The sequence below is a fragment of the Scyliorhinus canicula genome, chromosome 1, assembly GCF_902713615.1.
Source record: "Scyliorhinus canicula chromosome 1, sScyCan1.1, whole genome shotgun sequence".
Classification (NCBI taxonomy): Eukaryota; Metazoa; Chordata; class Chondrichthyes; order Carcharhiniformes; family Scyliorhinidae; genus Scyliorhinus; species Scyliorhinus canicula.
Genome location: NC_052146.1, coordinates 210184826 through 210198459, shown reverse-complemented (window position 1 = coordinate 210198459; position 13634 = coordinate 210184826). Strand labels below are relative to the sequence as shown.

Genomic DNA, 13634 nt, shown 5'->3' with positions numbered 1-13634 from the left:
GTGGCACAGCTATAGTGATAGGGCACTTAGGGAATAGACGGGTGTTTCTGCAGACGCAAACGAGACTCCAGGATGGTGTGTTGCCTCCCTGGTACAAGGGTCAAGGACATCTCGGAGAGGCTGTAGGACATTCTGGAGGGGGAGAGTGAACAGCCAGCTGTTGTGGTGCATAGAGGCACCAACGATATAGGTAAAAATCATGATGAGGTCCTACAAGCTGAATTTAGGGAGATAGAAGTTAAACTAAAAAGTAGGACCTCAAAGGTAGTAATCTCAGGATTGCTACCAGTGCCACATGCTAGTCAGAGTAGGAATGTCAGGATAGATAAGTTGAATATGTGGCTTGCGAGATGGTGTGAGAGGGAGTGATTCAAATTCCTGGGACACTGGAACTGGTTCTGGGAGGGGTTGGACCAGTACAAACCGGGGAGGAGTTGGACCAGTACAAACTGGACGATCTGCACCTGGGCAGGACTGGAACCAATGTCCTAGGGGGGATGTTTGCTTGCGCTGTTGGGGAGGGTTTAAACAAATGTGGCACTGGGATAGGAACTAATGCAGGATGTCAGAGGGAAGTAAAGTGGGGCAGAAATAGAAGGCAGTAAGGGGAAAAGTGAAAGGCAGAGAAATCAAAGTCAAAAATTAAAAAGGCCCACAGTACAGAGATTGTGGAGAACTCAGTGAATGGGTCCAGTAAGGCTAAGAGAAATAAAACACAGGGAGAGTGTACAAAACATGACTGGGCAGGTGGTCTGAGAAAGCAGAGCAGAGAGCAAGGGAAGCCTAGATTAAACTGCATTTATTTCCATGCAAGAGGCCTGACGAGCAAGGCAGATGAACTCAGGCCATGGATGGGTACATGGGACTGGGATATTATAGCTATTTCTGAAACATGGCTACGTGAGGGGCAGGACTGGAAGCTCAATGTTACAGGGTACGGATGCTATAGGAAAGAAAGAACAGGAGGCAAGAGAGGAGGGGGAGTTGTGTTTTTGATTAGGGGGAATATCATAGCAGTACAGAGAGGGGATATATCCAAGTGTTCGCACACTGAGTCTACATGGGTAGAACTGAAAAATAAGAAGGGAGAGATTCCTTTGATAGGATTGCCCCCAAATAGTCAGCGGAAATTGAGGGGCAAAAATGCAAGGAGATTACAGATAGCAGCAAAAAAAAAAAAATAGGGTGGTAATAGTTTTTTTGAATATAAATTAGTACCCAATTATTTTTTTTCCAATTAAGGGGCAATTTAGCATGGCCAATCCACCTAACCTGCACATCTTTGGGATGTGGGGGTGAAACCCACGCAGACACGGGGAGAATGTGCAAACTCCACACGGACAGTGACCCAGGGCTGGGATTAGAACAGGGTGGTAATAGTTGGGAACTTAACTTTCCCAACATTGACTGGGACAGCCATAACATTAGGTGCTTAGATGGGGAGAAACTTGTTGAGTGTATTCAGGAGGAATTTCTCATTCAGTACGAGGAGAGGGACAAAACTTGACCTCCTCTTGGGAAATAAGGAAGGGCAGGTGACAGAAGTAAGGGATCACTTTGGGGCCAGTGACCATAATTCCATTAGCTTTAAGATAGCTATGGAGAATGATAGGTCTGGCCCAAAAGTTAAAATTCTAACTTGGGGAAAGGCCAATTTTGCTAGTTTTAGACAGGAATTTTCGAAAGTTGACTGGGCGAGTCTGTTGGCTGGCAAAGGGACGGCGAGTAAGTAGTGTGTTAACCAAAGTTCAGGGTAAGCATATTCCTTTTAAGAGTAAGGGCACATCTCGTAAAAGTACGGAACCCTGGATGACTCGGGATATCGAGGCCCTGATCAAAAAGAAGAATGAGGCATATGACATGCATAGGCAGCTGGGATCATGTAGATCCTTGACGTGTATAGAGATCGTCAGAGTGGAGTTTCAAAAAAAATAAATTTAGAGTATCCAATTATTTTTTTCCAGTGAAGGGGCAATTTAGTGTGGCCAATCCACCTACCCTGAACATCTCTGGGTTGTGGGGGTGAGACCCATGCAGACATGGGGATAATGTGCAAACTCCACACAGTGACCCGGGGCCCGGATCGAACCCGGGTGCTCGGCGCCGTGAGACAGCTGTGCTAACCACTGTGCCAACATGCCGCCCTGTCGGAGTAGAGTTAAGAGAGAAATCAGGAGGGCTAAAAGAGGACATGAGATTGCTCTGGCAGATATTGCATCGGAAAATCCAAAGATCTTCTACAAATACATAGCAAGGACTGATTCGGGACAGTCAGCATGGCTTTGTGAGTGGAAAATCACGTCTCACGGATTTGATTGAGTTTTTGAAGGGGTAATCAAGAAGGTAGATGAGGGCAGTGCAGTTGATGTTGTCTATATGGAATTTAACAAGGCCTTTGACAAGGTACCGCATGGTAGGTTGGTGCATAAGGTTAAATCTCACAGGATCCAGGGTGAGGTAGCCAATTGGATACAAAATTGGCTTGACAACAGAAGACAAAGGGTGCTTGCAGAGGGTTGTTTTTCAAACTGGAGGCCTGTTACCAGAGGTGTGCCTCAGGGATCAGTGCTGGGTCCACTGTTATTTGTTATTTATATTAATGATTTGGATGAGAATTTGGGAAGCATGGTTAGTAAGTTTGCATATGACACCAAGATTGATGACATAGTGGACAGTGAAGATGGTTATCTAGGATTGCAATGGGACTGCAATGGGACTGCAATGGGACCCCCCCCACCCCCACCCCTTGACAGCAATTAGGTCTCCAAAATGTAAAACAAACAAACCCCATCTCTGGTTGAACTCCTCATCCGCTCCTCTCAGAGCAAATTTCAACTTCTCCAAATACAAGAACTCCATTAGGTCCCCCAGCCATGCTGAGGCACAGGGGAGAGAAGCTGACCTCCACCCCAACAAAATCCGCCTATGAGCAATCAACAAGGCGAAGGCTAAAACGTCTGCTCACGCTCCCATCTGCAGCTCCGTCAGGTCTGACACCCTTAATACGGCCTCCAAGGGAGCAGGCTACAATTCCACATGCAGAATCCCAAACATGGTGCTGAAAAACAGCCATCAAAATATCTCCAACTTCGGGCAGGACCAGAACATATGGACATGTTTGGTTGGGCCCCTCCCACACTGCTCGCAACTGTCCTCCACCCCTTCAAACAGCTGGCTCATCCTCATCTTTGTTAAGTGCGCTCTGTGCACCACTTTTAACTGAATCAATCCCAGCTTCACAAACGAGGTTGAGGCATTGAATCTTCACAGCACTTTGCACCATAATCGTTCAGCCAGCTCCATCCCCAACTCTTCCTCCCACTTGGCCTTAATCCCCTCCATTGACTGCTCATCATCCTCCATAATCCTTCTGTAAATTGCTGAACAGCCCCCCCCCCCCCCCCCCCCCCCCCACCGACAGCATCTCCTCCAACAACAACAAGGACGGCTACCGGGAAACTCGCAAAAACCTTTCTTGCAAAACTCCGAACGTGCAGATACCTGAAGCCCTCCTCAAGTTGGAGCCCATACTTCACCCTCAGCTCATCCAAACTTCCAAATCGCCCCTCCAGATACAAATCCTTTATCTCTTTAACCCCTTTCTCTTCCCAACCCCAGAACTTCGCAACCATCCTCCCTGGCTCAAACCCATAATTCCCTCTTATCGGCATCACCCTCGACCCTGCCCTCAACTTGGAAGTGCTGGTAAAATTGCACCAAATCTTCAGCGTGGCTACCACTACAGGATAACATGAATGCCTCCCCGGGGCGAGAAGTAACGGTACCGTTGCCAGCGGTCACAACACCGACCCTTTACAAGAATCTGCTTCCATCCGCACCCACAGAGCCTCTGTCTCCTTACTCAGTCTCGCACGTTCTCCGTGTTCGCTGCCCAGGAATAGTGTATCAAGTTCGGACAGGCCAGGTCCCCTGACTGCCACCCCCTTGGAGCACCGCCTTCTTCATCCTTGCTACCTTCCCTGCCCACACCAACGACATGACCAGCCTGTCCACCCCTCGAAAGAATGACTTTGGCAAAAAGACTGGCAGACACTGGAACAAAAACAGATATCATGGCAAAATATTCATTTTGATTGCCTGCACCCAGCCAGCCAACGACAAAGGGAGACTGTCCCATTTCCCAAATCCTCCTTCACCCTCCCCACCAGGCTCGTGAAATTTGCAAGTACCACATTTTAAAGTGTAGTTGAAGCAGCTAGCATAGATACATTTCGGAGAAAGTAAGGAGAAAAAACAGATCGGAGGGAGAAATAAATTTGTTAATGAGCTTCGAGGAAGGAGGATGGGAGGTGACTCGTGTTGAGCACAAACTCTGGCAAGGAAAAGAAGGGCCTGTTTCAGTGCTGTAAATATTATGTAATAGTATGAAGTCATTTGCTTGTCTCAATACTTTTAACTACAAAGGATTCAAGAATGACGTAAGTTTTTAGTCCTAAATAATCTGCACCCAGAAGTTGGAATGAATGGAAAAAGTTGCAACTTCTGCAATTTCAGCTACAGAGTAGAGCAGAGCACGGAGAGAGATGAGAAAAGCCAATCCTTTAGTTTTAGGCATTTGTGAGCAGAATATTTCTGGCATGCTCAGTTCAAAAGCTGAAGAGATTTTTTTTTTGACAAACTTTGTTCTCTTCAAACAGTTAGCAAGCATTCAAACAGTCTGTTACTGTTCTTTAGAAGAATGCAAATTAAATTCAACCACTCTCCCTATAACACATAACAAGCCAAATGAAAATATTAATTTGCAAGGTCAGCATGGATTAAGAATTGTTGAAACTCTGAACAGCTACCTTGTAAAGTACACAGAGTGAACAATAACAAGCTCCTTGGTCTTGAACTTACCAGTTTTCTCCTTCAATGGAAAATATTCATCTTGTTCTTTATCCTCCAGCTTCTCTTTCAGGTATATTTCTGTTATGGATAAATTGTGGGGGGAAAAAAACACACAAATAAGTCACAATATCACCACTCCGTACACTTAATACTCAGACTGTGGGTTCTAGAAAGATAAAATGTCTGAAAAAAAAATTTCAGGGTGGGAATTGGAATCTAGATATTGTACAGGAACAATGATAGGGAAGATGAAAACAGGAAGTTTCAATAACAATAATTTCCTGGACTAATATTTGGAATGGGTGGGTTGTCTTAAGACGAAACATTGGGCAAGTTAGGCTTATATTTAGTGACGTTTAGAAGAGTAAAAGGTGACTTAATTGAAATGTAGAAGATCCGGAGGGGTCTTGACAGGGTGGATGTGAGGAGGATGTTTCCGTTTGTGGGAGAATCTAAAACTAGGGGTCTCAGTTTAAAAATAAGGGGTCGCCCATTTATATCAGCACAGTGGTTAGCACTGTTGCTTCACAGCGCCAGGGACCCGGGTTCAATTCCCGGCTTGGGCTAAGAGTCTGTGTGGAGTCTGCAGGTTCTCCCTGTGTCTGCATGGGATTCCTCCGGGTGCTCCGGTTTCGTCCCACAAGTCCTGAAAGACTTGCTTGTTAGCCGAATTGGACAGTCTGAATTCCGCCTCAGTGTACCCGGACAGGCACCGGAGTGTGGCAACTAGGGGATTTTCACAGTAACTTCATTGCAGTATTAATGTCAGCTTACTTGTGACACTAATAAAGATGATTATTATTATTTAAGACAACTCTTTGGAATTACTTTCCTTATAAGGTGGTGGAAGCAGAGTTTTAAAAATATTTTTTTTAAGGGAAAGCTAAATAGATTCTTGATAAGAGGGGGGGGTGCTGAAAGGGTACCAGGAGTAAGCAGGAATGTGGGGTTGAGGTTGCAATCAGATCAGCCATATTGAATGGTTTTGCAGGCTCAAGGGGTCAAGTGGCTTCGTCCTGCTCCTAAATTTGGTCTGTCCATATGTACGTATTAAAATTGTACCCACAATTCCTTTAAATAGTCTCTCTCTATCCACTACCTCTACTCAATATTTTGAACACTTCCAGCAAAACTCCTTTCTACCGTCTCCACTCCCAAGGCGAACAACCCAAGCCTCTCCAATGTATCCACTCTCGTCCCTCACCCCTGGAACCATTCTTCTAAATCTTCTCCCCACCTCTCTAAAGCCTTTACATCCTTCTTAATATATGGTGTCCAGATTTGGACAGAATATTTGGAGGCTAAATCAATCTTGCATAAAGGTTCATCATAACTTCCTAACTTCTGTACTGAATTCCTCTATTGTTACAGCACCCTGACCAGGCACCAATTTATTTTTGGAAATCGGAGGAGACCCCAACAATTTTTGAATTTTGTAAACTGAGGAAAGGATACTTCACTCCAGGAATGATCCCACTGACAGATGGGCATTTTTTTATTAAACCAAACTTTATTATTAACACTGAATTTATTCCATTAACTTCCAAGGAAAGAACAGCTTTTCAATTAACAGTTTATACATAAAATTAAGAAAGGTCTTTGAGTTATATATTGAAGGCGGTACTGTCAGCTGGGGTGGGGGGGGGGGGGTTTGGAGAGGGGAGTCATCTCGGCGTTTTATGGGAAGATTTTAGAGGAGGGTGGGGTGTCCGTGGAGGGGATTAAGGCTGTTTGAAAGGGTGGAGTGTGTGTGTGTGTGTGTGTGGGGGGGGGGGGGCTGCAAACCATGTGAATACGTTTTGGGCATCCTCAAAGCTGGAAAGGTTTTGGAGGACAGTGGTCAGCACCATTTTGGGGGTAGCGTGGCAGGAGGACCTGCTGGAGCTTTGAGGAGGGGGGGGGGGGGGTGGTTGCATTTTGGGAAGTTGGTTATCGTTGACTGCTGAGGGTGGGGTCGGAGGCTTCATTGGTTGGAGATGTTTGTGGATTTGTTGTAAACTGTACAAATCTTAAATTTGTGCAATAAAAATACTTTTTTTTTTAATCCCATGATTCCACATGCCCTTTTAACCACTTACTCAACTGCCCTTCCACTTTCAATGGTTTTTGCACATATACCCCAGGTCCCTTTGCTCCTGCATCAGCTTTTACAATTGTACGCTTTATTTCATATTGCTGTTTCAATAAATCTCAAAACTGCTTCCTGATTTCTACAAGAGTTTACTCAAGCGGGGAGATGAAAAATTTTATATTAATTTCTCTTACAATATGAATTTAGGACATTCATTTTTTCTATCTGCATGCTTGGTGTTCCATCATCATGCTTCTGGACACCCACAGAGTGGGGTTATTAAGGGGAAGGAAAGATATTAGGAGGGGAAAAAAAAGAGGACGGCAGATTTCATTGCAATTTTAACTGGAGTGCCAGTTAAGCATTGCAGATTTGTACAAAGATACAGGTTTGATCGTTCTAATAAAAATTGAGACACAATATCAGGTTAAATACCCTGGTGTTTTACACAATTTCCGACTCCATATATTTCAGATTAAATACAAAGTACAAGACAGCCTGCATTGGGAATCATAATGCTCTGTTATGTGACTTGGTGCAATTCTCCTGATATTGAATTTGTCTCATTTGTAATGGAAGGAACCCCTGCAAGATGGGAACAAAGCTGCACAAAACTTTAAAGTAACTAAACACCATCTTCTGCTTACATAGTTACTACCGAGTTGTCAGAGGTTTTATAATTTCCATCAAGAACAAGGAGGCATCAATTTAGGATTAGAACCAGAAGCAATCGCAAATGAATAGAATACTGTACCAGAATAATTCTGGCTAGTAGCTGTTACTAATATTGTTTCATGTAGCTATTTGGCAATGAATAGAAATAAGCTAGGAAATGCCCATTATCGTTATTTCACACCCGGGCCCTACAACCCCCAAACATCTCTAGACACCTCCAATTTTATCTCGTGCTCCACCATTGTCAGCCAAGGTCCGAAGCTCTAAAATTCTCTCTTGAACCTTTCCTCCTCTATCTCTCTGTTAAGATGCTCTTTGTAACCTCTCCAAATATCTAGTTATGTGGCTCAATGTCAAATTCTATTTGATGACACTCCTGTGAAGTGCCTCGGGACATTTTGCTACCTTAAAAGGGCCAAGTAAACACAAGTTGTTGTTGAAAAGGACATGAAACTGGTTAGGACTTAGTTAACGGCAAATTATCAGTTGAAAACATTTCTAGGAGCAATTAATTTTCTCTTAAGTCCTCTTCCAAGAGCACTCAACTTTCTGTATTCAAAGGGCAAGGGTGAAGTTCTGCACTGACCTATGTGTCATAGGTACTCAAAAGCCAACTCCAAGAAGGTGCAGATGATTAGTGCAGGCTCTTCAATTCGAGAGGGGAATTTAGGAACTCAAATCTATATTACTTGGTGATGCAGCAAGTTGCAATTTAATGTCTGTAACTGCAAAAATGACATCTTGCTGAGTGAACTATATCTATAAACCATTATGTAGTACTTGAAACAAAATAAAGTGTAAATTGGTGAATATAGTTCCCATATATAAACAAAGCAAATAACTTATGACTAGATTATTATATTTTTTGCAAACATTAAGAAACCGGAGTAAGCCATAGAGTCCCTAAAACTTGCCGTGACATTCACTGAGATCATGGCTGATCTTTGACTTCAGATCCACTTTCCTGCCCTATTCCCAAATCCTTGATTTCCTCAGTGCCCCAAATTTATTGACCCTAGACTTGAACATACGCAATGACTAAGCAGCCACAGTTCTGTGGAGTAGAGAATTGTAAAGATCTCCATCCATTTTAATGAAGAAATTTAGCCTCATCTCAGTTCTAACCCCTTATCCTGAGACAATGACTCTTAGTTCGAGATCCCCTGCATGGTGGAAACATTCCCATACCATTGCAGCTAGATAACAAGAGATAATTCTCTCATTATAATTTCTCTTGAACCTTTTAGCAAACTATGTACAATGAGGAAAAACCTAGTTTCTGACTTGCAATGCCACAATATCAGGATATAGCCTTCCCCAGCAGAACATTTGAGAAGAGTCATACAAACTTGAAGCGTTAACTTCTGCTTTTCTCTCCATAGATGCTGCCAGATCTATTTCATTGTTGAATATTTTAGAAGCTTTGTTAGATTAGGAATATAGTGAATTCCAGTTGACTCAAGCCCCTATATAACTATTTGAGATACTCAATCATTGAGGTGTAAACATGCTCCTCTTGCCTCTTCAGACTTGCACTGGAATTCTACAAGTGAAGATGACGGCTCGAAATTTTGGGGATCCACGTCCAATCATCAGGTTTCGCTGGACGCCATCTAAAACAGGCACTAATCAGGTCTGTTTTAGGCTCCTTGTATAAACTGGGTTGCCATGAGTGGACTTGACTACTGTAAACAAAACACAGCAGCACTCCTTCACACCTTTTCAAAATATAAATGTTCACTTAATTCATAGAATTTACAATGCAGAAGGAGGTCATTTGGCCCATCGAGTCTGCACCAGCCCTTGGAAAGAGCACCCTACTTAAGCCCACGCCTCCATCCTATCCCCATAACCCAGTAACCCTACTTAACCTTTTGGACACTAAGCAGCAATTTAGCGTGATCAATCCACCTAACCTGCATATCTTTGGACTGTTGGGAGGAAACCAGAGCACCCGGAGGAAACCCACGCAGACACAGGGAGAAAATGCAAACTCCACACAGACAGTCACCCGAGGCCGGAATTGAACCCGGGACCCTGTAGCTATGACCCAGCAGTGCTAACCACTGTGCCACAGTGCTGCCCCTTTTGGAGAAAAAAATCCAATAAGAAATAAATCCAATAAGAGAGAATCAAACAATCGCCCCTTGACATTCAATGGCATTACCATCAGTGAATTTCCCACTATGAACATCCAAGGGGGTATCACTGACCAGAAACTGAACTGCACTTGTCATATAAATACTGTGGCTACAAAAGCAGGTCATAGGCTATGAATCTTGCGATGAGTAACTTACCTCTGAACTCCGGGAAGCCTGTCCACCATCAACAAGGCACAAGTCAGGAGTGTGATGGAATACTCTCCACTTGCCTGGGTGAGTGCAGCTCCAGTAACACTCAAGATGCTCAACACCATCCAGGTCAAAGCAGTCCGCTTGACTGTTCCCCTTCCACAATAATTCATTCTCTCCACAACCAATGCATAGTAGCAGCAGTGTGTACCATTGACAAGATGCACGGCAGGAACTCACCAAGGTTCCTTCAGCAGCACCTTCCAAACCCACAATCACTACCATCTAGAAGGACAAGGGCAGCAGACACATGGGAACACCACCACCACCTGGAAGTTCCCCTCCAAGTCACTCACCATCCTAACTTGGAAACATATAGGCGTTCCTTCACCGTCACTGAATCAAATTCCTGAACTCTCTCCCTGACAGCACTACAGGTGTACCTACACCACAAAGACTGCAGCCGTTCAAGAAATCAGCTCACAACCATCTTCTCAAGGGTAATTAGGGATGGGCATCAAATGTTGGCCGAGGCAGCGAAGCCCACATCTCGTAAAAATGAATTTTAAAAAAGATATAACCTTTCGAAAGAAAAGAACACATATAAAGGGTGCATGTTTTGTCATTGTATGGGAAATAAACGGGATGTGTTTGTGCTAGTGGAAGGCTTACTACCATCCAATCTCTTTATGTTAGCTGTCAAACATGCTAAAGGTCAAGAATATAAACAAGTAGGTTATGCGTCCTTTAGATACAGCTCCTGAACATGTCTCAGTTGATCTAAATCACACTTATCACAATGCTCAAATATATGATATTTCTACATTACCTTGTGTTTATTTCTGCACTCAATTCTTGATGTTTTCATTAATTTTGAAGATCCTGTTAAAATTAAATCCCAAAACAACTAAGCAGGTTTCAAATAAAAGCTACTTACTTTTTGCCTCTTCTCTCCATACTGAAATATCCTTCAGGTGTACAATTCCATCATCGAAAGAATCTGTATTGAGAAGATAAAAATACATAATTTCAAGGTGTTAAATACGAATAAAAAAATCAGTTTGTATGTGAGCACCATTTGGCAATTTTACATTTCGATGCCAACAGATTGATATCTTACATGCCGTAACAAACCTTCCCTGATTTGTTGCTGCGCCCTCCTCCTTGCATAACTTTAATTAAATTTAACCAGCAGAACCTGTACCTTGGTAGCAAAATCCAGATGAAGATATTGGGATGCTGCCTGTAAGTGTGCATCTGACACGGGGAGTACATTACAATCCCAAAATGAGAAAATATTAATTTTTGATGTGTGTTAGCAAGTGGCAGATGGTATTTAGGGTAGATAAACATACTCTAATGTTCATGGGTAGGAATAATGCCAGTTATGTGCATGCCATACCAGATTCGGAATTGAAATCTTTTGAGCAGGAAAGAGGCCTGGATATTAGAGTCGAGATGTACCAAAAGGCTCACAGATCATGCTGAAAGCAATGAAGCATTGATTCTCAAATGCAGAAAGAGACCATTCAGCCTATTGTGCCAGTACCGGCTCTTGGAGAGAGTTGTCCAATTTGACCCGTACCGCAGCTTTTTCTCCATAGTGCTAAAAATTAGTCATCTTCAGTTGCCTTTAGAAAGTTTCTACAGAATCTGCTTCTAACATCTTTCATCATGCCCTCCAAATCAGAAAAAAACCATGTGAAGAAATTTCTGTCTGGCTATTTTGCCAATTTGACCTTCAGTTACTGACCCACTCACCAAAGTTTATCCCGACCTGCTGTGCTACATAAAAACCTTACAAATGTATATTTATATGTGTGTGTCTCTCTTAAAGAAAAGTGAGCGCGCATATGTATGAAAGCATATCCATTGGGATGTATAGTTAAGTTGATCCGATATAAAACCAACAGCACTATAGTGTCCTTGCACAAGACATCGGTGAGACATCATGTAAAATACGGTGTCTAGTTAATCCCCTCAAATTGTGGGAGTCCCTGGAAGGGGTTTCGAATCAGGCCACAAGGTTAATAAATCATATAAGCAGAGATTGATGATTCCTTTTACTCCATAAGCAGGTAAATTAGCCAAGCAGAACAGATTGGATGCTACATTACAATAGAAAGTGCTGGAAAAACTCAGCAGGCCTGGAAGCAGCTGTGGAGGGAGAAACAGATTTAATGTTTAGAATCATATTGGACCCGAATCATTAACTCTGTTTCTCTTTCCACAGATGCTGCCAGATATGCTCAGATTTTCTAACACTTTGTTTTTATTGCAAATCTCCAGCATCCACAGCATTTTGTTTTTATTTGGAATTTTCTTTTTCTCCAAAAGATGCCATATCATAGAAGCCCTCCTGCAGAAAGAGGCCATTCAGCCCATCGGGTCTGAAAGAACACCCCCCTATCTAGGCCCACTCCCCCATCTTATCCCTGCAACCCCTTAACCTCACCTAACCTTTGGACACTACACACAATTTAGCATGACTAATCCACCTAACCCGCACATCTTTGGACCGTGGGAGAAAGCGGAGCATCCGGAGGAAACCCATGCAGACACTGGGAGAACGTACAAACTCCACACAGTCACCCAAGGAAGGAATTGAACCCGGGCCCCTGGCGCTGTGAGGCAACAGTGCAAAACACTGTGCCACCATGCCGCCTATATCTTTGGGGTGAGTTGCCAATTTGCACAGCGAGTCTGCAGTCGCTGCAGACATTCTAAAAGGAACTGGGTGCGATCTGGAGGCTAAAAGGTATGCTGGATGATGTATCTCAAGATCAGTGCGCGATCCTGGGGCCAGGTTGTTTATTCTCCTTCCAAAAATGGAAAGCAATTTCCAAACATTTCCACATAAGCCTCCCCCAAACACCAAATCCCAGATTTACCCAGGCTTTTGTTAAAATTTGATTTTTCCCTCCCACATGACTGGTGGTGGTTGCAAAGCAATGCAAACAACTGCTGAATGGTGCAAAAGTCCTTCCTGTTATTTTCTTTATTCCCATTTATTTTATTTTATTATTTTTGGTCTGTGGACTCATAATTGGAATGTACCTTTAAACAGAAGACACTGTTTAAACAGCCTGCTTGCTGTTCCCAAGTTTTGTGTTTTGGATCGGAGAAACCAGACTCCTCCGCACCAAGTGGATCATAGGAACCAGCTTTGGAGGAACTCGATTTGATTAATTAACTGGCAGCCGGTGGATTGGCCAGGTACAGTGTTCTGCCTGACAACGATGGTTGGTTGCTTCGTAGTGTTTTCTGCGAGCAAGTTTATGGACCTTGAATGCAAAAGGAACTCCTCCTTTCCCCAATGCTGGCAGAAATGAAAGAACTGCTTTATTGTTCTGAAGGCAGTGAGTGCCTGGCACTTCCTTTGTTGTGAACATGAAATGATGCGGAGTCTGCAGAGAAAGTAGACAACCTTGCCAGAGAAAATCATTTCAAGCCCAGAAGGCAGAAACGAAAGCCTGAACTTCATAAAGACATTGACTGAAAGTCATCGTGTGCATCAAGGATCCTTATCCTTTTATTTTTCTCATATTTTCTTTCCCTTTCCACCACCCTTTCCCCTCAGTGTTGCTGGTCTGTATCTGTTATTTATTTATTTTTTATTCTCCTCCTTTTTCATTTTCTCCCAAATTTACACAGAACAATAAACAATAATCAGTAACAAATGTAATGTCAATCCCCATATTAATAACAACGATCCCATCCTCCCACCAAACCCCAGACATTCGACT

General features: G+C 43.2%; 1 protein-coding gene across 1 annotated transcript in view; it reads right to left on the bottom strand.

Annotated features, from left to right (window-relative positions):
• macrod2 (mono-ADP ribosylhydrolase 2) overlaps nt 1-13634 on the bottom strand; it is a 1280596-nt gene that overhangs the window by 1210247 nt on the left and 56715 nt on the right. Inside the window, exons 2-3 of the mRNA XM_038806992.1 lie at nt 10826-10888; nt 4861-4929 (exon numbers count right to left, since the gene is read on the bottom strand). Coding sequence (XP_038662920.1) covers nt 4861-4929; nt 10826-10888 — 132 coding nt within the window. The remainder of the gene's footprint in view (nt 1-4860; nt 4930-10825; nt 10889-13634) is intronic.